Here is a 23,672-nt window from a genome sequence, read left to right as displayed (position 1 = left end):
CTATAAATCAATAGACATATTTGGCAATACGCAGTAAATAAGTAGCAACATGAATATTAAGCTGTTAGGCCACCACTCAATATACAAAACTTTGTAGTCTAGAAACGGTTAAATCCCCGAGAGTACAGAAATTAGTTCTAAAAGAAGAGTAAGGGAAAAGAAGAAAGTCAAAGAGGGAGCAGCGCTTTGGACAAGGGGCGCCCTGACATAAAAATGTGCTTTCAACGGGCAAAACCACTTGACTGATGTTGAAGGCGGACGCATCGTGGGAAGAGGGATGTGTGGTTTGTCGAAGCTCAGGGTGGCCAGTAAGTGAATCACTCTTGCTACGGCTCTAAGTGCCCCTCTGTGCACAGTGACATCACTCTTTGCATGTTTTCAGGAACTTCCAAAAAGGGACCCAGGTGGGACGCTGAGGGTGGACGGGGAGCAGGGGGCGCCTCCTCGCCTCCAGCTCCACAGGCGTGCAGCCACCACCTCCACAAGGTGCAGCACAGAGCCAACAGTCGCCGGCACCACGTGCTCGGCCTGGTGATCTGTGCCGTGAACACCTCCAGTTGGTACACAAGACACCTATTTACTCTCTGCCAAGAAATGCAGACAGCCTGGCCGAGCCCTGGAGGGGGCTTTTAGCAGCCGTGAGCCCCACGCCCCAGTCCCGCAGCCCTGCACTCGGCTAGTCTCCCCGCTTGCAGGCCCCCGGCCCCAGGAGCGGCGGGGCAGTCGAGGCACAGAGTCTTCCCTGTGCTTGGTGTTTCTTTCATTTCCCTACATTTTACTTATTCTTTTTTAAAGAACAATTCTGGGGTTTGGGGAAGCTTGGCAAGTCCTGTAACGGGTGAACTTAGGAAGTACCCTGTATGGGATGGACACCGCCCTGCCCGTCGTATTACAACATCAGCATGTGCGTCCCCTAGAACAGACAAGACAGGCATGTCTCCAGGTGGGAAGGAGCTCAGGGGGGCTGCTGAGGCCTCCTGCCAGGGTAGAAATAACTTCACGAAAATCCTGTGGACTCACAGCTTTGTGCTCCTGCACAGATTTATTCTGTAGAGAGGGGAAACTGCCAGTGGCAGAAAATTGCAATAAAAGTTCCCAGAAAAACCTCTGCCCCAAAGTGAAGTTCAAGACAGCAGACACATTGAGCCAGGGACAATGACGAGCTGCTCAAAAGCAGGCGCCCTTCCCAAAGGGTCCCCCGGCCTATGGGTGCCGCCTGCACAGAATTCTGAGATAAAGGGCAGGGCTCCTCATGCTTCTGGAGTGCCAGAGTCTCCCGAGCCTTGTCAGAAGCTCTGTGAGCACAGCCAGCCTCAGGCACTGCCACTCAGATGCTAACGGTCTGGGAACTTCACGGAGAACAGGGTCACTGGGGAGGCAGGGGCGGGTTGGGGGAAGAACTGGAGCCCTTGGGCTGTGGCTTCCGGCTGCTGTTAAGGTGCCAAATGCCCTTGCAGCCAGCAGCTCCTGCGGAGTGGCCAGGGGCAAGCTCAGGCCACTGGGCCCCCCACTTTTGGGAGACACACTGCCCCACCCTGCGAGCAACAGCTCAGGAAAATGAGGGCCAGCTGGACTTTCCGGTAGAACTAGAAAAAAACGGTTCCTATGTTTGGGAGGCTCAGTGAGTAAAAATGCAGCGGGAGAGCTTGGCGCTGACGGTTAGTGGGCAAAAGCGGTGTGGGCGCCGAGGACTGAGGACGTCAGCCTGGCTGTGAGATCAGCCCCTGCTGTCCCTGCGTCTCCATGAACCTGCTCAGCTGCACTCACCTCCCCTTTGGCCACCTCCTAAAGGTGCCACCGAGTTGGGACAAGGACGTCAAGGCTCAGGGTGCCCCTACTGTATACTGGATTTTGTAGTAACATGCTGAACCTGTCTTGTTTTTATACTGGGCCATGCAGAACCTCTGCTAGAAGTGCAGGGCCAGCCTGGAAGGGCCAGAGTGACACAGGCTCACGGGGGCAGATTGGTGCCAGGGATACCCCTGGGCACCTCAATGGGCTGGGTGAACCTCAGCTCTTTGGTGGTCCCCTTTTCCTGTTCACCCTTCTCAGAGACATCACGGGAGCCCATGAGGTGACATCTAGGCAGGATGCGGCTCGCCTTGTAATGCAGAGGACAGCAGAGGGGCCTGGCAGAGCACACGTGCCCTCAGGGCCAGCAGCACCTGGGAGGTGAAGCCAGGCCGGCTGCGTGAGCAGCAGCCCCCTCTCCCGCGCTCCCGGATGACTGAATGCCACTCCCGTGTACCCGCAGGATCAACACGCACGTCCCTCAGGAGCAAGTGGAACCCAAGGGCCCCGACCACCCAGCAGGGATTTCCAACAGCCTGGGAGCCTGCGATTCGCACTTGGGGTGGGTGTGTCTGCTGCCATCCTAGCGACCTCGCTCAGCAGTGGGGAACGGGCGGCACTGCCTGTCTGTACCCGACCCTGTGAGTTGTTTTCCTCGTTAGGCCCATGAGCTCAAGTTTCATCCAGGAGGGAAGGAGGAGACGCTGGGAAGCCAGGGGGGTCAGCCTGCTGGGCACGTCCCTTTTCTGAGCTCCCAAGCCTTTACCAGGCCTAACGTCTGGTCCCCAGATGACGCTCCAGATCTCTCTGTCCTCCATCTGTTCTAGGTGTCACTTCCCTTGGAATCTTCCTTCTGCCTGGACGCTGTTCCAGGCACACAGGGGCTATTTTCCCACTGGGGGTGGAAGATGCTCAGGCCCAGAAAGACCCAGTGACAGACAGCAAAGGCCACCAGCTACGCGCCCAGGCCTGAAGGCCACCCACCACCGAGCAGCTAGGTGGCATTTGGGTGAATTATCCAATACTTTCAAGCGTCAGGTTTGTCATCCAAAATGTAGGCTGATGCTACCTGACCCACAGAGGTGTGACCAGTGGCACGATAACATGATGTGCTCGCTGGCACCTGGCCTACCGCAAGGGTAGGCACAAGTTCAAGATTACAGATGCACACACCTCACATTAAAAGTCAGTTAAACTGGCAAAACTTAACGATGAAACATTGTGTGGTTGGTAACAATTTTCATAAATGCCAGCAAAAGAAACAAGTTCCAGAATTCCTTCTTCATCATTACTGGGGCCAAGGACCCTGGATGGCAGGCGCCTGGAGGACTCGGCAGCCTGGCCGGCAATGGACTGGCCCCGGCACGTGCCCACCTGGGTGTCTGAGGAAAGCGCCTCACACACCAGCTTGCAGCACGGACACCTAAGGGTGGTGCCCTCCGGCGCCCTGCATGTTCATTTCCTCTGTGGACAGGCGCGATGGGTCACAGCACGACTCCTCGGTGCTGCTGGGGGTACCGGGGGGCGTGCATCTGGGGAAGTCAGGAGCTACTGCTGGCGCTGATGAGGGGACTTATTCTCCACGTGGTCTGCCAAACGTTCTCCTGGGGCTTTTTGGTTGCCTCAGTTTTCTGTTAAGATTTAGATTAAGCCGTTATGCTGGCTCGATGCCATCTTCTTTCCCTTGACAGGTGGCGGGTGGGACTGCAGAGCGCCTGGTGACCGCCCGTGTCCCGTTCTGGAGGGTCAGGGCTCTGAGTCTGAGCCGGAGACCCTCGCCCTGGCAGAGCGCAGCAGCAGCAGCCACAGGCTCCTCCCTCCGCGGGTCTGTGGGCGGTCCTGTGTGCGGCCCACAGGGCCCGGGCCCTCCTTCGGCATCACCGCTCCTGCTGGCCTAGCGATTCCGGCCAGTCAGACACGCAAATGTCTTTGTTGATTTGGACTTGTCAGAGTGGAGGCAAAACAATAAACTGCCATATTATGTTGGTTTCAAAACTCTGAGTAGCTAAATGGACGGTGGCCTGTCTCCACAGGTGTGGAAACCTGGGGACAACAGAGTGACCGCAGCCATGCTCACTCCGGAGCGGTGAGTCTCCTGGGAGGGCCAGCTCGGGCCCCCCTGAGCCTCCGTCCCTGGCCAGGGGGTGGGCAGGTGCTCTGCTCCTCATTCAGCTTTTTAGACACTTGTAGCTCAAACTATAAGGACTATCAAACATTTAAGAAGAAATTCTGCCCAGCACCTCCCTGGATCGGAACACCGCGGTGCCCTCCTGCGGTCTGGGTGGCTGGCGTCCCAGGTTCAGCACCCTCCACCTGCAGAGACGGTGAGAACGCGAGCCAGTTCGGGTCCCTGCCCAGCTCACCGCCTGCAGGGGAGCCGCCACAGAACACAAAGGCTGGCATCCGCTTCCCAGCTCCAAACTCAGCAGGAGTGGTTTTGGAGCCCATATGCCAGGACTTGGTCACCAGCACCTCTGCAGGTCTCTGGAAAGGGGGCCGTGGGCTTGCTCACGGTGAACCACAGTGTCAGTGGGTGACAAGGGCCCAGGGTGCAGAGGGGCACCCATGCTTGGGCAGCTGTTACGAGCCTGCGTCACTGCTGTACACCTCGGGGAAGAGGCAGGCTTGCCTGTCAGCAGAATGAGATGCAGGCCTGACTTAGGGTTGAGGGAAGGCCCAGCCCACAGGACCAGCTGGAGGTGGCGTGAAGCAGTGGCAGAGAGCCTCAGCAGGGATGGACGGGCAGGAAAGGGGGGGCACGATCCACTCAGCTGCGTGTGTGCCCGCCACCGGCAGAGCGATGCAGCCACCACGAGGCCAGCATCGAGCTTATTTCCAGTGCAGTTTTTCCCATGGAAACACATTTTCATGGTCCCTCTCTGACAGTTACACAGGCACGACGCTGTCTGGGTGACGCTGGCCCTGCAGGCACCTTTGAGTGAGTCTTCAACCTCCAGGGCTGCTGTCGCCACGTTCCATGGACTGCATGGCTCAGCACACTACATGTTTATCACTGAGCAGCAGGGCTGGCTCCTGCTGGCCTTTACCAGCTGCCAGCTGCCGCCCAAGTGTCACTGCTGAAAACTCGGGATTATCTCCCAAATTTCAGGCCAGGTGATTGGCAGACCTTAATTCCCCTTTGCATGTGAAGCAACGTAGTCATGGACCCAGGGGTTGGGGGTGGGCATCCTGGGGCCATTACTCTGCTGCCAGCCCAGCAAATGATAAAGTGTAACCCACCAGCTCGGGGTCTGTCTCAAGAGCAGACTTGCACTGAAAAATGGCTAGAATGATGATAACCTTGACAGAAAAGTGGCCAAATTATCTTGAAGTTTTGGTGGCCAAGAAGGAAGATGCTGGCTGGACATTTAATATGCAACCAATGAGACAACCTTGTCCAGATCTAGAAGGGAGCCCAGCCAAGGAGAGATGGGAAACCCCAGGGATCAAGAGCCACGACACACAACCGCGAACACCCCAGGCAAGAAGAGGAAAAGCAGCTGCCCAGAGACCAGGGCAGTTCGGAATTCAGGAGCCTGCATCAAAGAAGGATGGGTGTGTGACTGAGGATGGGCCCTGACGGGCACAGACCCTGCAACCAAAGCGCCAGAGAGGCGGCGCCCAGAGGGGCTGGTGGTGCAACAAACACGGGGGGTGGGTGGCAGTGGGGGGAGAGTCGTTTCAGCTGTGGTTGAAGCCAAAAGATCTTCCCAGGTAGGAAACCTGACATTTTAACAGGTAACTTAGAGAAAGTGTGTCCAATTCCTACTGCCTTGGCCGCCCACCAGAGAGAACACCTCTGCAGACCCGAGAGGACACAGAACAGATAGTCAGGGAGCTGACAGGTGGTGGAGGACCATGCGTGGTCAGGATCTGGTCACTGGCTGGGCGAGTGAGGACAGCGAGTTCCAGGACTCCCAGGTGAGGTACAGGAGCATCTGGTCGTGTCCATACTGCACCGTGGAGACCCGGGGCCAGGCCGTGGCTGGACTCATCCCCACAGGGTCCGGGGCCTCTGCGCATGGCCAGGATAGGGGAAACTGTGGATCTGGAAGCCAGGCAGGTGAGCTTCCCGTGGACCTGGCAAAATGGTCAGGCTCTAACTGGACAGTTGGTAAAGACTTGGAGAGGGTATGGTGGCCGTGGGTGAAGAGTAACTGGGGCAAAGAGATGCAAAATTCAAAATGCAGGTCGGAACCTGGACTGCACGCTGGCTGAGTGCAAGCCATTGCACAGGATATATAATGGGACACTCGGGTGCATCCGAAGGTGGACGGAGCTGCTGACTTCCTGGGTTATATAATAGGGTCATCATTATGCAGGGGAATGTCCTTATTTTTAGGAGACACAGGCCAAAGAACTTAGACGTCAGCATGCCTGAAACTCATTTCAAAACAGTTCAGCCAAAAAATAAATAAAGCACACACACATCATACAAAAATGGCAAGATATTGAGAGGTGGTCGTAGAGTCTAGGTGGCGGGCATGTGGGAGATCATCAATTACCATTTCAACTGAATGTTTTAGAACTTCTGCAGTAAAAGGTGAGGGATGGAGAGACTGCCAGCCGGTGACAGCTCTTTGCAAAGGGCCTGTGCACTGGCTGACAGGGGAGTCCTCTGGCCGGGTCTGGCTGGTGGGCAGGGCGACGGACTACCTCACCTCCTTAAGCCGTGGCTCCTCTGCCTGCAGCACAGAGGGGGGCTCCGTCTCCAGGGCTGATGAGCACCCCGCTGCCTGGGTGGGAGGGCCTGTGAGCACCACTGTGCGTTGGGGCACGGAGGACGCCCTCCCACCTGGGCTGCATGGCAGGGCGGAGGTCACACTCAGCCCACAGACCCGCCCCTGAATGCGCCTTCACGGCCTGCGTCAGTGTGAGGGGGGCTGGGGGGCAGCGCCCTGTGCTTTTCCTGATGGATATGTTTTTGTTAGTGACTTGAGAACACATAAAAGTATGTCTATAAAATGTGCAGATAGTACAAAGCTGAGAGAGGGACAGATGATGAACCAGGAACCAAAACCTTGAGCTGGAACAGGGGTCAGTTTGTTAGAAATGTAGGCAGAGATCAATTCTGGGGGAGCCCCTGTGTGAGGACAGGCTGGAGCTCGGGGTCCTGGCTACCGGGGACCTCCGGGGAAAGTCACGGATCTTAGTGGGTGTGAGCCGGCCTTGGGGCCTCTGCATGGCATCAGCTGACAGCCCATAAAGGGTGCCTGGATCAAGGGGAGACGCCCTTCTGAAGGGCTGCAGGTGAGCTCTGGGAGAGGGAAGCCCAGGGAAGCCCTGGCGAAGCGGAGAGGGTGGGGCTGGGGCTGGGCGGCCGCCTCTGAGGCCCCGGTGAGGCCCCTCCTGGCACTACGGTCCTGTGCGTGGCCCAGGGACGCCTTGCCAACCTAGTGGTCTAGCTTCAAGGAGAACAGAAAATCTCAACCTTGGTTAAGTCATGCAGCTGCTCGGTGCAGCTTCTGTCCCGACGACCGGCTGCCCCAGCTCTCGGGGCCCCAGGATGGTGGCGGGGATGCACCCCATGGTGCACGGACACTGCCTTTAGACGGGCTCCATGGAGCGCAGCCCACCGAGAACTACTCTGTGCTTCTCACGCCTCTGCCCGGACAGGCCCCCTCCAGAAGCACAGCCCAGAAGAAGCCCACACAGAACGGCTGGCACACTTCCTCTGTGGCACGGGGCCTCCCGGCCTGAGGCAGAGAGAGGGCCAGAGGGCTGTGGGGCAGAGAAGGGAGCGAAGGGCAGGGCAGCCATGGCAGGTGCGGTGGGGCCTCTGAGCCCCTGGGGGGCAGGGCGTGTGAAGGAGGACAGAGCGGGCCTGCCCCCGTCAGACCGGGGACCCCAGGACCCCCCGAGGGCAAGGCAGCCCTGTCTGGGTCGCTCACCAGTGGCTACACAGGGGTGTTTTCCTCTGGGGATTCTGCTTAGTTTGGAAACAAAAAATCAAAGCTCAGTTGGGAAAGAAACTATGTCCCGTGTGTTTTAAGGAAAAATGCTGCAGTCCTTGTATGTATTTCAAACACTCATTTCTACGTTTGAAATTTAGGCGCATTTTGCCAACATAAAAACCCCTGGTAAGTCCCCAGAAGTCTGGGTGGGGCAGTGTCCCATCTATCCTGGGGATGCGGGTTTAAATCCGGTTCCTAGCCTGTCAAATGGAGGGTGTTCCCTCGAGGACGGGAGGTGACAGGCCTCCCTGGGGAGGGGGACACACACATGCTCAGCACCGGTGACGCGCACACAGCTGGGGCCACCCCGTTGACCTGACCTCTGCGGACAGCAGCTGGGGGTCGGCTCTCTCCTCACCTGGCCACGTCTGCGAGGCCGGGCAGGGGGATACCAGCAGTGGTGCCTCACCTGGGAGGCGCCGCCATCACTGTTGGCAGCAGCGTCCTGCACAGCCACATGGTGAGCATGCGGCCTCAGCACCTGCCTTTGCATCGCACGTGCCTAGGCCCTTAGGTCTTCGCGCTCTCTGGCCCCGCCTCCGCGTGTTTCTGGGCGCCCACCGCACTCTCTCTCTCTTGCTCTAACACTGGGTGAACTTGTTTGTTTAAATGATGCATCAAAATAGCCCAACAGCCTTGTGCTCCTGTTAGTCCACAAAGCAATGAGCAGAATGTCACATGATTCCTTTCAAAAAGGCAAAAGATTTTAAAAAGCATATGAAATTCTCCTGAGATGATTCACTAGACCTCGCACAGTGCCAGTCGGGCACCTCACCGAGGCTAGTGGCCTTCCCGTCTGACAGGTGACTTGGGAGTAGCCAGAGCTGGGGCTGGTGGGGACGGAAGAGCCAGCAGCCCAGCCACTGCTGAGCCTCCCACGGAACCGGCTGGCCGAGATGGCCCAGCGCCTGAGGTCTGGGCCTCGCCTGCCCCATGCTGGGGAACACGGGGAAGGGGCTTCCTTGCAAGAGAAACAGGGGGCCTGCTGGCTGGCTCAGAGCCGAGGAGCTGGAGGCAGGGAGAGGGGCGGATGCGTGGTGGCAAAGCGCACAGCAGAGAAGCAACTGCACACGGGGAGACGCCCTGGGCGCTGGTCCCCAGGCCCTGCAGGCCACGGCCACATGTGGAAGCCGGGATGAGTACCGGCCCCCTCCCACAGACTGTACCATGAGCGCCGGCCCACCGCACACGGGGCGTCCACAGCGGCCTCTGAGGCCTGCGGAACCCCCTTTCGTGCTTCACATCTCTGCTCGAGAGCCGATTCCGCTGTGGGGGGTGGGGTACAGGGGGGAAGGTGGCGGACAAAGTTCTTGGTATGTTTGCTCCACGCCACGTCTGCCCTCCGTCCCCGCCCAGGCTCGCCTGCCTGAACCTTCCAACCCACCTCACGCCCCTCAGCAGAGCCTCCAAGCTGCACGGCGAGGTGCCAGCCCGGGAGCGGCCGGCACAAGCTTCATCCTAACTCCTGGAGCCAGAGTCTGGCGGAGAAGGGGGCTCCCCTCCGGCCCAGAGCGCTGCCCAGGTGTGGCAGGGCAGGGACCGAGGCTCCCAGCCCCCTGCTCAGTGGGACCCTCACCCCGATGCCGCCTCGGGGGGTGACTCTGTGGACGCGGGGCCTGGCCTGTGAGTGCCACAGACCCACCCAGGCAGCAAGGTGCATGGATTGGGACGCCGCGGCAGCTCCGCTGTGGTGGGGTTTTTACTGGGGGGGCCTGAAGAAGCAGCTTTGAATTTTAATGTTTACACATGGGGCCTGCGAGTGCCAGTGAGACGGGGTGCTTGGGGGGCAACACCAGCTCAGCCCCCCACCGCTCCTCCTGCCCCCGGCTTACACCCTCTGAGGGCACTGCTCAGGCTTGGTGCACGGGCAGCCCTGCAGCTGGCAGTGGCCCCAGCACACAGTGGGCACTTTATATGTTGGTTAATGGCTTTTTTTTTGCTTTTCTCAATAGAAAACCTTTGAATTGCAACAGCTCTTATTTTTAGAGCTCTCCAGGGTTTGAACACTGACCACACTGTCAGGAAAAGTCACACTAGAAGCGTGCCCAGTTTCTACCAAGGCTGTGGCATCCAGCCGGGCCTTAACACAGCACAAGCGTCCAGCCCCTGATCGCTCTGACCCTCGAACGCTGACTTAATCGCCACTGTTTGCTGTAAGGGAAAGGGCTCCTCACCCAAGCAGGGCGCTGCGGGCTGTCAGGGCAGGAGCCACGGCCACGGCCTTGGGCACCAGAGGCTGGCTCCCCCAGTGGGGACGGGGATCCTGACGCAGGGCGGTGCCCTCCCTACCTCCTCACCTCCGTTTGGACGCTGACCCTGCATGAGGTGGTGCGTGGTATTGCTGTGCCCTCACAAATGTCAGGTGACAAAGTTCATTTTGTTGTGTCTGAAGTATGCATGGGTATCCTTGCCCCAAGTTCCTGGTGAGGGAGCCAGTACCTCCTGAGCCAGCAACCGAGTACCTCCACACATGCACGTGTGCACACATAGGCATACACCACACACATGCATGTGCACACACACGCATGCACCATATATATGTACACACACATGCATGCACCATATATCTGTACACACACATACATGCACACACTTCTATACACACACAGCACGTCCCCCACAGAATCACTCATGAAGCCCACATTCAGTTAGTGTCCATCTGTATCAGACACATTGCCACAGTCACCTGGATTCCGCCCTGCCTGCAGGTGGGTTTACATATTATAAGGGCAGCCTGGCCTGGAACCTGCTGGGACAGGAGGGAGTCCCAGCTCAGTGGGCAGGCTGACTCTGTCCTGTGCAGGTGTCCTCCTCTCTGAGCATGCATCACCCTGCACACAACGGTCGGCTGTGTGTCCACCCAATGTGAGGGGCTTTAGGCTTGGCATCCTTTCATCTCCTGGTGGGACCCAGATAGACCGCAGGTCCTCATAACACTTGCTGAGATCAGGTGAGGCTGGAAGCTGCTGCACGCCCCCACCCTGTGCTCGGCGTGTAGGCTCCACGCTCACCCCTCACCCCACTTGCACAGCTTTGAGATTTCAGGGGTGGTGGCAGGATCCCAAGTACAGGTGAAGGTGATGCACACAGAGGCTAAGAATTGGGTCTCAAATCACAGCGCTGGGGCCTGTGTCCCCAACCCGCGGCTCAGGATGGCACAGGACCACAGGAGGCTGATTCTGTGACTAGGCCGGGCTAGGGATGCTCAGAGTGAGGGGTTGTCTGTAGGGGGCCGCCTGGGGCTGGGGGGCCTTCCACCCAGGGGAATGGCCACAGGTGCAGCCGCCCTGCCCGCCACCCTCCTCGGAACCCAGGGCTGGTACCTACAGGTCAGCACTTCTGGGCAGCGGTTCTTGGCCACGTTCTCCTCCCTCTGGGCCACGAGCGAGCTGCTGGGCTCTGCCTGGTACGCACACAGCGCCTCCCACTCCTCCTGCAGTCGGTTCTTGTTCTTCAGATGGTCCTCCATGTAGGACTGCAAGGGGGACACAGGTTAGGGTGCGCCCCCCGGACCAGGCTGGCGCCCTCGCACCTGTGGCGGGGTCCGGGCGGGTCCCTCCAGGCCTGTGAGACGCAGATCGCCGGCTGCATGAGGCGCAGCGGAGGCTTTTCTCGTGTTTTGTTTGTGGTTCAAAGGTGCGCACGGCACGTTTACTATGGGCGTCAAGGATACTTGGATTGTGACGTACCCTCTCCAGCCAGTACGAACTGATCGGGGAAAACGCACACAGATACGAGGTCTGACCGACCCACCAAACACTGCCAACGACTGTCCATTGAGGAGCGAGCTAATGGGAGGAGCAGCCAGGGAGGTTTCCTGCACCCTTCTTTGCAGGGTGAGGGGTTGACAGGGGACGGGAGAATGCCAGGCATGGTGCAGTGCAGGGGACAGCGGCTTGGAGGGTGCAGGGTTGGGGGGCAGGGGCTCTGGGAGCAGGTCCGCGGCTGCACGTTTCCTGCTTGGAAACTTGCAGAGACCGCGGCTGGTATTAAAGGAGGCACGGGCATGGCTACGTAAACATAAAACATGAACAGTGTCCCTCAGGAGGGAAGCAGAGGCCGCAGCTGGGTTAAAGGTGGGCTGACAAACACCATTAATGCACCTCCACCTGTGGAAACATAGCAGTAAATAATGTTTTGCATTGAGAGCCTTTCATTTCTCAGAGAACCACTGGTTACCAACAGACGATGTGTTGCAATAATTGCTTAAAATTCTTCACTGGAAACTATAAAATACAGTTTGAAAACTATTTATATATCCGATCAAAATCATGCCAAAGTGGTTAATTCAGAAAGTCTCTCAGACAGAAATGAAAACCATACCCCTCAGGAGACACTGCAGGATGGTCACCCCAACGGGGACACAGAGAGAGACGGAGGTCTCCCCTGACACCTGGGGCGGCGCGGGACCCTGCTCACAGGGAGACACCCCCTCGGAGGTGCCCGCAAGGCCCCACAGCAGCAGAGACGCCCGAGCCCCAGCGCACAGAGGAGACCGGCGTGTTGGGTGGCTCTCGGGGTCCGGCCAGCCCCGAGTCCTGACCATACTTCACTTCCAGGGCGTGCAGCCTAGGCCAGTGTGTTGACAGGGCTGTACTTGTTCCCATTTGTTTACAGAACAGTCACGTTTCTTGTAATTGGCCCACTTCTCTGCCCTGGGTGTATGCACTCAGGATCCTGGGCTGCCCTGATGTGCTCAAAATGTTAGACGGCCTGTGCTGTTACTGTAACAAAGACAAGACAGTGGGACCAGGTATTTTGACCCTTGGCTGCTTCCATCTTGATTTTTCTGGGTACTTGTCCATCAGTGGTGATTCCTAGAAGTGGGCGAGGAAAGGCAGGCCTCCGGGACACTCTTTCCCACAAGGCCAACCCAGTCGGCCAGTCCCGTCCATGTGTCCCATTGAAACACGCATGTGTGCCCACGGTCGGGCACCAGCGCCTCCACCCTGACCCCCAGGTAACCTCCACGGGCCACTCCGGGGCGGGCGTGCCCTGTCCTGTCTCATCCCCACAGATGCTCGGGGCTGTCCGTGCTCCTCGACCCCTCCGGGGCCAGTGGGGGAGGAGGAGGGTGGGGGCCAGGCACCCGGGAGGAAAGCCCATCGGATGGGCCTCATTCCTACACCTCTCCTCCAGGTGTGGACTAGGGCTCACCCGAGTTGTTCTGTGATTTAATTCCACAAGGAGCAACTCCATCCATGATGGTCTGACCCATGTGGGCAGCAACACGTGTGTGCTGAGCCAGCCTGTGGGAAGTCCAGAGCCCTGGCAGGCGCGTGGGCGCTGCGGGAGAGTTGCCCTCAGGTCCACCTGACCTAGCAGCTGAGGCCCTGTCCTGCTGGTGGGTGTGGGGCTGTGGGGACACTGAGTCGCTGGTGGCTCCAGGGGGGCCAGAGGTGGGCTGTGACCAGAGGCCACCAACGGACCCCGTGGGAGCCTTCTGTTCAGTGACCGCCACACACCCTGAACCTGTGAAGGACACCCCAGTGGGGTCAGAGATGTCGCAGCTGCCTTATGCCTCCCCTTGTTGACCCCCCCCAAAGGCCCAGGCCCACCCCCGCAGGGGTGGGGGCGCATTTAAACTGGCTCGGTCTAGAAATACAAACTAAAAACTGCTTTCTTTTGAGACAATCATTATAGAATATCAAATACATATATCTGTACCACAGTTACCCTAATAAGGACATTTTTACACGATATATCTAAGTCTCATGAAGACACCGATGGCGGACGTGGCCCTAAGTGCCGTGAGCCGGGTGCTGGGGGGCGGCTCTGGGCCCGGGGGCAGATCAGTGCCCCGGGCACGCCTCTCAGGGTCGGGCACTGCCAGCAACGGGGGCCCTGGAGCTTGACTCCTGTAAGCTCGGCTGTTTAGGTTTTCATGTTCAGCTTACCACGGGAGGTGGACTCTGTCTCTGCTCACTTGAATTTCTGAATTTATGGCAAGACTCCAGTGAGCAAGCCGGGTGGTAGGCGGGAGGAAGGGGTGGGTATGGACGCTGTCGTTTTCACGGAGAAGCCGTCTAAAGACTCACTTGCTTTTACTGAAATCGACACACACTTTCCACTCAGCATGACTCCCTCTCGTCTGTCCTGTTTTTGTCCTTTCAATTCGATCTGTTGTGTTTTTCTATTAATATTTCATGAAACATTATAATATTAAACTGATGCAACCCCTGGCGCCCCCGCCCCCATGTCTTAGGAAACTTGGCCCTTCTGTGTTCGTGGTAAGATGCTTTTCATCTGTGCCGTGGATTCTCACACTGGCTGTGGGGAGGCTGGACCCTCGTAGTAAAATAATGAGTTGTAGACGAAACGAGAAACAGCACCCGAACTGCCAGGATGACTCAGCACTGGGGGGGTCCCTTCTGCAAGGACGTGAGGAGGGGCCAGGATGGGCCGCAGCCCTCGGACACAGGCACCCCCTGGAAGGAACTAACGGCATCGAAACTCCGCTCACGATTTCCCCCACGTGGGCATTTAGCTGTAGGTGTTTTGAAAGCTGACATTTGAACACTTCCATGCGTGGGTGGGGGTGATGGTGGGAGGGCTTAGCTTATTTTAGAAACTGTGGCTCCTTACTGCATACACGGCACATGCAGAAAAGAATGGAAAATGAAGATAAGCAAGAATGAAAACAAAGCCACTGATAACCCACGTGCAGGGCCACGTGAGCTTCGGCTGCCCGCCCTTCCTGGCACTGCTCACCCTGCTGAGGCTCTGGATGACATCACAGGATGTTCCTGAAGCCGAAACGATGTGGAAATGAGGCTTTCACCCCGCCTGGGAGCCCGGTGCCTGAACGGCTGCAGCCGGGTGCCGGAGCGTGAGCCAGGCTTGCCGGGAGCTCGGCTACACCCCCACCCCCGCCCGCTCTCTGGTTCCTTCTCAGAGGCACCAGATCCACATTCCGGTTCAAAACACCACCTGTTTCAGAACCAGCGATGGCGCCCAGGCCGGCACTGTCCCTGGTCCAGCTTCATCTTCCCCGCCGGCTGCCTCCACCCCGAGACCACCTCCCGCCCAGTTTGGGCCCCCTGCCCAATGGCCATCAGTCAGTCAGACACTTCTGGAATGAGTCTATCCCGGCTCCAAGGTGCAGAGGCTGCCTCCTCCCTTGCAAGTCTGGGACATGCCTGCCACCGCCCTCTGTCGCCTTCCTTCCCTGGGCCCCCACCCCCCACACCGGACGCTGTTTTTAAAGCCACGTGCCCATGGCATCGACCACACTCTGCTGTGTGCTGCAGTGTCGGGCGCCAGGACCTTCTCGCTCCCAGGAGGTCGGTGTCCTTGAGAACGGGGCCCACGACCTTTTCACTCAGCGTGGGCGCTGGGGACACAGCCACTTCTGCTGGACGATGGCTCGCAACCTGGACATTTCTGTACGTAACTGTATGACAGATAAACATTCTATATTGATGTGCGGCAACCAAAAAAATTTGCCTTCGACATTTCTGAAACTTGAAAGAACTGCCCCGAAGACGGACAGAAGACCCTAGGCGTGCTGCATAGACGCTTCCTCGCCACCTTCCTCCTGAGTCACCCCCGAGCATCTTCCAATCTGTGTGGAGAGCTGGGGGCACACCGTCAGGTTCCTAGGACAAGCCCCGCGTGACGGCCAGTCACGCCTCTGGGGGAGCAGTTCAGAAAGCTCTTCCCCCAGGCGCTCTTCCTCGTCAAAGTCCCAACTTCCCTTCAGAGTCCAGGCCTGGTTCTGCGGCCCCACTGAGGCGCCTCGGTCTCTGTGGGGACCCCTGCACGCTTGGTAAGCAGCACTCATTTGGGACGTAATGCAGGGTCACAAGTTGGCAAGCTGGGCCTTTCTGAAACCTGTCTTCCCGACGGGCTGCGAGCTCCTGGGGGCTAGGGCCCCAACCTGTACCCTGTTCCCTGCTCCAGGAGGCACCTCTGCATGGAAGCCTTGAGGGGGAAGCTCTGGGGTGTGCGGACGAGAGCTGCCAGCTGGGAGCCGCCGCGTGAAGGCGTCCCCAGCGTGGTGAGCGCTCTGAATACACGTGAGTTGGTGCTCGGCACGTGGATTCAACCCGGAGAGCTTAGGTAAGCTTGTTCTGGTGGCTGTGGGATGGGTGAGGCTACAGCATGGGCGGAAGCGGCCCTTACTCTCTGAGAGGCGCTCACGTCCCCTCGGGATTGGGGAAGCAGAGGTGGGTTCTTGGCGGGAAGGACTCAGCACATTTTTACCGTCACCAGGGCAAGTTTACTGAAGCCGGTTAGATGTGTCCTGAGCGGAAGGCGTCTGAACCTTCTTGAATTCCAGCACTTTAAAGGACCCAGACTCAATATTCCTGAAGAAGGGATACACTTCCAGGCCAAGCCACTCGTGAAATAAATCCCCAGGGCTTTGGAAAATGGGTTTTGCAAGTTAGTGAACAAACACACTGGCTGACATTGACCTCAGACCACGTTATCATCTATGAGAGGCTGAAGAGGCTCCTGCGTTTGAGATTCTGCCTGCTGAGAGGGACGTCCGCTTCTATAAGCCGCATTTTAAGACATATTAACCCTATCTAAGGTCTCCTCTCATTCTGACTCTTATCTCTGACCTCATCCTTCCAGCTCCCGTCTCACGTCTTTTTCCTGGCTCACACTATCAGACCATGTAGGTAGGAAAATTATGAACATTTTTTAGAGTGTTCGTTTTGGAACAGAACACAAGGTCACTACATGCCACCAGACCCTCTTCAGAAAAACAGTCCACATGTCAGATAAGCCAACCGGCTTCCACCGTCAACGGAACTACTGTGCACAGAATCCCAAACCCTCGGAACAAAAGTGTTGTTGGCGTCATAAGCTGGAGACCTGTCCACAGTCTGCTGATACAGCCTGAAGGTCTCTTGATCAAGACGTCCACACCCTGAAGTCAACACAGTGGCTCCCAGGAATGCGGAGCATCTGGGACTCCCGGAGCGCGGCCCTGCCAGCGAGGACAAGGGCGCTCTGCGTCCTCAGGAGGTGACCTCGCCCAGCATGCACAAAGCCTTTACGAATGCCTGAACAGGATGGTAATAAAATGGAGAGGGCACTGGGCTTGACTTCAAAAGCCTTCTTCACCGTGGAACAAGCAGAAAGGGCTGGTCCCCACACAGCTGCTTCTCTGCCAGGTACTTCTGGGCCAACCACCGAATCTCAGGGACCCTTGATTTGCTGCCATGTAAAATGGGAATCAGTATATGTATTTCTGAAGGTGTTTCTGAGGGTTGACAGTCAATACATGAAACAGACCTTGTGACCTACCAAGTCTTTACAAACAGGAGGGATGGTGGTCTTGGTGGGTCTCAGCTTTTCATTAGAAAAAGAAGGACTCTTTGAGGTTGTCTTTCACAGTCTGTGATTCCACAGTTCTGGGGGGACATTTACCATTCCTTGCTGAAATGTGACACACCAAGTCTGCAGCCACCGAGGGCAGCCTGAACGCAGAGTTCCCAGGGCACGGCAGTGGCGCCATGACTATGGACATACATCGCTGTAAGTGTAGTTCACCATCGTTGACGTATCAAACAGGCAAGCGCACGAGTCCCAACGTTGTGTCCTGTTTACGAGGGGCAGTGGCCTTCCTAACAAGCCCGTTTCCTACTGTGTGGATGAAGCCTGCGTCGATGGGTCGCTGTGCAGGAGTCGGTGTGCGTGCCGCCTTGGGGCCAGCAGGGTTGTAGAGTGCACCTCCACTCCCCTCTGTGTGCTTTCTTGTGCCTATCCCTGTTTTAAGAGTGGGGGTGGGTGGGTATCGTGAACAGTCTTGAGAAGAGGAATCGCTGGGAAATAGTTGGAGAAACGCTGAAAAGTCAAGCTGCCGATGGTTAAGATGATTTCTAGTGTGGAGAGGCAGGCCAACAGCCTGCAGGGCCCAAGATCATACCAAAATCTGAGACTGCCTATGGACACCATTTTCATAGTCAACACTGAGGACCAGCTTCCAGGATCACTAAGGAAATAATCCCACTTATTTAAACTATTCTGTCAGCGTTTGTAGTCTCATTGGCACATTGAGCTGTGCTTGCTCCCAGGTAAAGTCTGTGGCACCCATTCTCTGGGGACCACAGCCGTCTACACCTGGGCCAGCAGGTGGTGTTGCAGCCCCACCCCCGCATGCTGGGATAACGGGGTCCGGAGACTTGCAAAGGACTGTCTGAATCCAGCTCCCAGAGCCGGGGTCCCTTGTTCCCTACATATTTCAGCTGCCAAAGGCACTCAACCACACCCACATGGAAGGGCCAGCTAGCGCAGGACACAGTTTCAGCTCCGTGAGAGTCATGGAAGGCGTGCTGCCCTGGCATCTCTCGCTGCCAGCCACAATGGGGTGAGACTCTGGGACGTATGAGAAGACTTACTATCATGGAAGAGAATAATGAAGACAAATCACTAAGGCAAAATGTTGATAGCAGTAAGGAGGGTGGACCGTTCACAACAAGAAAACAGGACCTGCTTGGCAGGCAGCACGGCCAGTGTGTGCAGGGACCCTGATGTCAGTGTCAACAGGCACGGAGCCTTCTGCTGCTTTGTGGGTCTTCACATGTGACACAAGTGGAAACAGTGCCATGAAACTTGACCATGACGCTGACAGGCAGAGGCACGTCCACGAAGCCTGGGGCTCCCGAAGGTCCAGCTCTCGCTGGGAGGCTTGTCTCCGCTCCTCCTCCTACCGCCGCCTACCACGACGCAGCGCCCTTTAGTTTGCTGGCATGGGGGTCATACTCTGCTAACATGAAGCATGCACCCCATTTACATGTTCCTTCCTTGTGAGAAGACCACAAGGTTTGTGCTTTAAAATCAGACGGAGTTAGATCCATGCACTTAAGGGCAAGCTGTAAGCGGTTTCTTTGGGAAGATGATGACCTTTTTCCTTCAGTAGTAAACAGGGTCACTTGTCTTCATTAATAATTAAAGGCAAATGTTGATGTTAAATGTTTGAATCCCAAGCAAAAACATGAACGAGGTAAGAGGAAGTCAGGTGGGCCTGTCGGGTTGGCATGTGCAGACGCAGAGCCATGCTACACATCTCTGTATGATACACATGGCATGTAGAGATTTAGGGACAGCAAACTGCTTGATTAGGAAAGGTATTCTGGTTGTCTACAGATTGCTGCATGTGACATATTTTAAATGTTATTTATTAATATTAAGCAGCAGGCATATTAATATGTTGGAAATTCAATATTAGACATTTAAAGTAGTTTGTTCAGACTCAAGGGACAGATATGGTCAAATGATCAGAGGGTAGTTTTTGCTACTTCTTAGCTTAGGAAAGATTTGCTTGAAGCAGGAATCCAGAACCATACCTTGTATTCAAGTTGCCATGTGACTCCAGTAAAAAAAATAACTCGGCACAGAGGGCGCCGCCCGACAGCCGGCCCCCCTGCCGCACGCCCCCTCCCGCTCCGGCCTGCTCGCCATGGGACTGCGGCCGTTCGAACAGGCATTGCCCGGGCTCTCCGGACGAGGGGCTTAGAATGCAGAGCAGATACACGTTATTAAACACGGCACGGAACGCAGACCCGGAAGGGCAACTGAAAGCGTGTTACTGGTGGTCAATGTGGGGTTTACGTGAGAAAAGCAAACACGGTTTGGAATTCAGCCTCGGGTTATATGCACAAAGCCTAAAGAAGCCCGAACGGACCGGAGGAATTAGGAGGAGTGAGTGAAGGACCACGTCCTTCCCTTCACCACATTTCCAAAATTGCTTCAGTGGAAATTTGATTCTGGGGAGCGCATCTGCAGTGACTGACCAGCTCCCCTTATCCTGGTGGATCGGGAGGCGGGAGAAGCGGATGACGCTGTCCCGCACGGCACTGCGCATGGGCAGACCTGCCTCACCCACAAACGTCAATCAGCGTCGTTTCCCCCAAATGTGTCCCTGAAACTGTTTCTCCAGCTGAGTTATTCTGAAGGCCAAGTGGAGTCTCTGCAAGCCCGGTGACCCCTGGGAACTCAGCGCTGTCTTAACGCAATTTAGAAACGTGCTCCCGCCCTTTATGTTGCAGCCAGCAGGGTGTGGAGCGGCAAACATTCTAAATTGTCAAAACGGTGAAGAAAAGTTCAAGCCCTTCCTGACGTAGAGCCTGTGAGAGAAAGTTCCCAGCTCCACTGGGCCTAAGCTGAGAGGGCGAGTAAGCAAACGCCAGCAACAGAAACGAAGGAGAAACGAGGTATAATTGCTTTTGAGCCCGAGAACATGGAATTGTCTGTTTTACTTAAACTCCTCTTTGTAACTGAGAAATAAAGCGCACACAAGAATTAAGGAAACAAACAGAAGCTCTAGAGGAAATGGCAGGTATTTCAGAGCGCTGCCAGGTCTGCAGAGGGCAGCGAGCCGAGGCTTGGCGATGCCAGGCGCCTGGAAGGGTGGACGGGGGACTGCTGAGCAGAGGCGAGGGCAGAGGGCGTGACAGGCGGCGGCACCTCCATCGTGTAGAACTCGGCTCACTGGAGGCGTCACTGGCGTGTCTGTATTATGATTCGGGTCCTGGTACCCCAGACCGACAACTAAGGCCAGGATTGCAGGAGATGGTACCATAAAAGTGAGTTCTTAAGTGGCCGCGTGGCCTCGAGGGTGTTCCCGGAGCCCCTAGGTCCCTCGCTGCTGGGTCAGCCCCGCGGGGTGCTCTCAGAAAGACCCCTATGTGCCAAAAACAAGGTTGTGACTTTAACCTTCACAGATTTATAGAAAAAGAAACCACAATTTTATGAAGACTTACAAATAAAACCCTGATGGAAAATGTTACTAGTGAACACACTCCACTCCAGAAACGTGCTTACTGGTAAGCTCGAAAGCCGCTGTCCTCACCGCCTGCTCTGGGTGCTCAGGAGGGAGGCGGAGCCCGCTCTGTGGTGGGCACTCAGCAGTGCGGCACCCTCCTCGGGCGTGCGTAGGACAGGGTGACAAAGGTCTTCCGCAGAAAGACTGGGTGGTGACGGTGACAATGACAATCAGCCTGTCGTTCTTCAAGAGGTTTAAAGGATTGTACATAAACAATTTTATGAATCTCATTATCTTATTTAACATCTTAAAAATTAAGGTTATGTGAGCATAGGTAAAATTCAAAGATGAATGCTTATAAGCAATGGGAAATAATTAAGAGAATTGTACTGTATTTTCTATAACTGTACAGCTATTGATATTTAAATTTAGGGCAAAAGAGGTTTGCTTGCCGTTCCAAGGGAGCTCTGGATTCCCCCGGCACCGCGGTGGGAGGGAGGGGGCTCACTGTTTCTGAGCCCCGCTGCTTTGGTGGGTGGTGGGACCACTGGCTCACTGACCGCATCCAGGACGCCGATAAGCAGGGCTGCCATGTGTCCTAAGGACCCAGCAGGTAGCTGGGCAGAGGACCACGTCCAAGTGAATACATAACTTAGGCTGAGAAGCTCAGCTCACAGTCAGCGGTGACCACAGGAAGTGACGGGTACAGGAAGGGGGCTCAGACCCAGGAAGGGGGACTCCTTCAAGAGCTGAATGCTGGATTCCTCCTGAAAGATGGGGAGCAGCTCGTCATGTGAAGACTGGGGGTCTTACAGGGAGACGGATGAGCAGGGAAGGGAGCCCCTGCGTGGGGATGGAGAGAAGCCCTGGTGGCTGGAAGGAGGGGCGGGGGGCAGGGTGGCAGTCAGGGGCCGCGCGCACGGGAAGGGACCCAGGGAGGAGGCTGACGTTCCTGCGAGGAGAAGCAGGAAGCCACTGGGGTGTTAAGCAGAAGAGGCAACTGATGATAAAGACACTTTCCAAAGGTCACACTGGCTACAGGAGGGCATGGATCACGCAGGCCGTGTGCCCCCGCTGGCGCTTAGAGTGGCTGGGATTGGGAAACAACACTGCGGGTGGAACCGGGAGAGGAAAGGGAGATGTGGGCTACACTCTGCAGGCAGAGTCACCAGGGTCCACTCACAGGGCAAATTAGAGGCTTTCAGTCTATTTATTGTAGATTCAGCTCATTTCACTATCAGACCTGATCCTCCACACACTCCCAGTCCCTATAACCCTTTAGATTGCCAAGCATTCTGTACTTGTTTCATATCTTTATCCCTCAGGCAACCACACGGGGAAAGAGCTTAATGATTTGATCTGAGAAACAAGGTCACAGCCTTAATTTACCTCAAGTCAAAAAAGTCTGGGTGAAAATCTGAAGATTCCATCAACAATCCTGGTATTTCTAACAACCTTTATGCTTTCGTTACGTGGATAAATGCTGATACTTGACAGCACTTGGCTGTTGTAGGAAATCTCACTGAAGATAAGTTTGCTCAAAATACCACAGAACATTAACAGCCAATAGCTTAACCTGAAATTTAAAACATAAAATCACTCAAGTAACTAGCTGATCCTTGAACATGCTGATATGCTGACACACGAATAAGGCAGTTTTTGCAATGCAGACAAAGGTGTGCGAGCCCGTGTGCATCGGCAAGCCGAACCCGTGCTGTGCAAGGGGCACGTGACCCGCTCGGTGGGAGACCCTGTGTCACCTCCTTCAGACCACCTGGGTCTTGGTCACTAAGGTGCTACTGCAATGATGAAGTGGTTCCCAGAGGACACGAAAAGACTGTGAGAGATTTGCAAATTGGAGTAGACAGATAGGGTCAGTGCATTGAAATACATTCAGACCAAACCGAGGAGACGGCATGTCTGAGAGAACATGAATTTTAAAAAATGAGGTAAGAGCACATCTGCACCCAAACCAGCACCTGCTTGCCCCCGGGGGCACCGTGAGGGGTTCTCAGGACTTCTGGAAGCAGCACACCAGAGCTCAGGTCCCCCACAGGCAGAGCCCGGCTCCACCACGACCATAAGCTCAGAACATTACGCGGGACTCGCCACAGGCCCTGGAAGTGACTGTCCCCCAGACCAACCTTCCAGAGCTTGAAATCTGAGCATTGCCTTTCTCCTGCTCAGAGCTCTAACCACATGATGCTCTAAACGTGGCATTATTTAGTCCGTGCCAGTGGGAAAAATCAGGACAAAGCAGTGAATGTAAGATGAGTCTTGCCACTGCCAGTAAGCTGGCTGATGCACTCCTTACAGTCTCTCCGTTCCGGCGTGGGGCCTGGCACACCCCCGTGGTCACGGAGTATCTGCCGGATGAATGAAAGGGACGCCCACCCACCGAATCCATGCTGAGAACGTACTGCAGCTCCATGGCCTCTGATGCAGAACCCTGGCGTGGTCAGCGCCAGTCCTGCATGCCGCACACGGGGTTAAGGGACAGTCAGAGCCGTGCCCAAGCAGAGACGCTGAGCCGCACAGCGTCACCACTGAAGGCTCTTTGGGCAAATGAATGCTGGCGCTTCACCGAACAGTTTCCTTTAATAATGCTCGCTGTTTACAATCTGAAATCAAATGAGCACTCAGAAGGGGGGAAAGGCAGATCTCCATGCTATTAAACAGATTCAATTTCTTTTAGAATATTCTCATATAATTTTTCAGCTTTTCTCTGGCTAGCTTACAGCCTCCCTCACCTTTGCCTGCGTATTTGGGACAATTGCATAATCCATTCCTGGAATGCATGAGCAGTCCTGGGTCCTATAAAATATTCATTCACTTTGAAAAATATTTGCACCCTGCTGTCAATGCAGACAAATTCATATGGAGCACCAGAAAAAGGCTATTTTAATGGCAAATGCTTTCCTCAAACCTCCCTTACTACTGAAACGTTTTCTTCAAAATTATTTTCATAAGAAAGATTAACAATTTCAACATTAGCTGCTAATCCCCTTTCATTTAAAACTCTGCTGATAAAATTCTTTGCTTGTCATTCAAATAGTAAGTAATAATTATAGATTTGAGGCTTCCATCTCTGGCTTCATTAATGGTAAATTGCATGGAAGTCTGAAGCATAAGTCAGCTTTGATACATCTCAAAATGCAATTTCCATAGCTTCCCTTGGCTATGTACAATTAATTATACAGTTAATAAGG

The 23,672-nt window shown here is 55.6% G+C and overlaps 1 protein-coding gene across 4 annotated transcripts in view; it reads right to left on the bottom strand.

The window, feature by feature from the left end:
• The window catches only part of PTPRN2 (protein tyrosine phosphatase receptor type N2), a 695,060-nt gene that overhangs the window by 44,410 nt on the left and 626,978 nt on the right, over positions 1 to 23,672 (bottom strand). For all 4 annotated transcript variants that reach the window (XM_036999404.2, XM_036999402.2, XM_036999403.2 and 1 more), the window contains one exon: positions 11,073 to 11,220. In XM_036999404.2, the coding sequence (XP_036855299.2) occupies positions 11,073 to 11,220 (148 nt within the window). The remainder of the gene's footprint in view (positions 1 to 11,072; positions 11,221 to 23,672) is intronic.

The sequence above is a fragment of the Manis javanica genome, chromosome 6 (assembly GCF_040802235.1).
Source record: "Manis javanica isolate MJ-LG chromosome 6, MJ_LKY, whole genome shotgun sequence".
Classification (NCBI taxonomy): Eukaryota; Metazoa; Chordata; class Mammalia; order Pholidota; family Manidae; genus Manis; species Manis javanica.
This window is presented reverse-complemented; position numbering and strand designations above follow the sequence as displayed.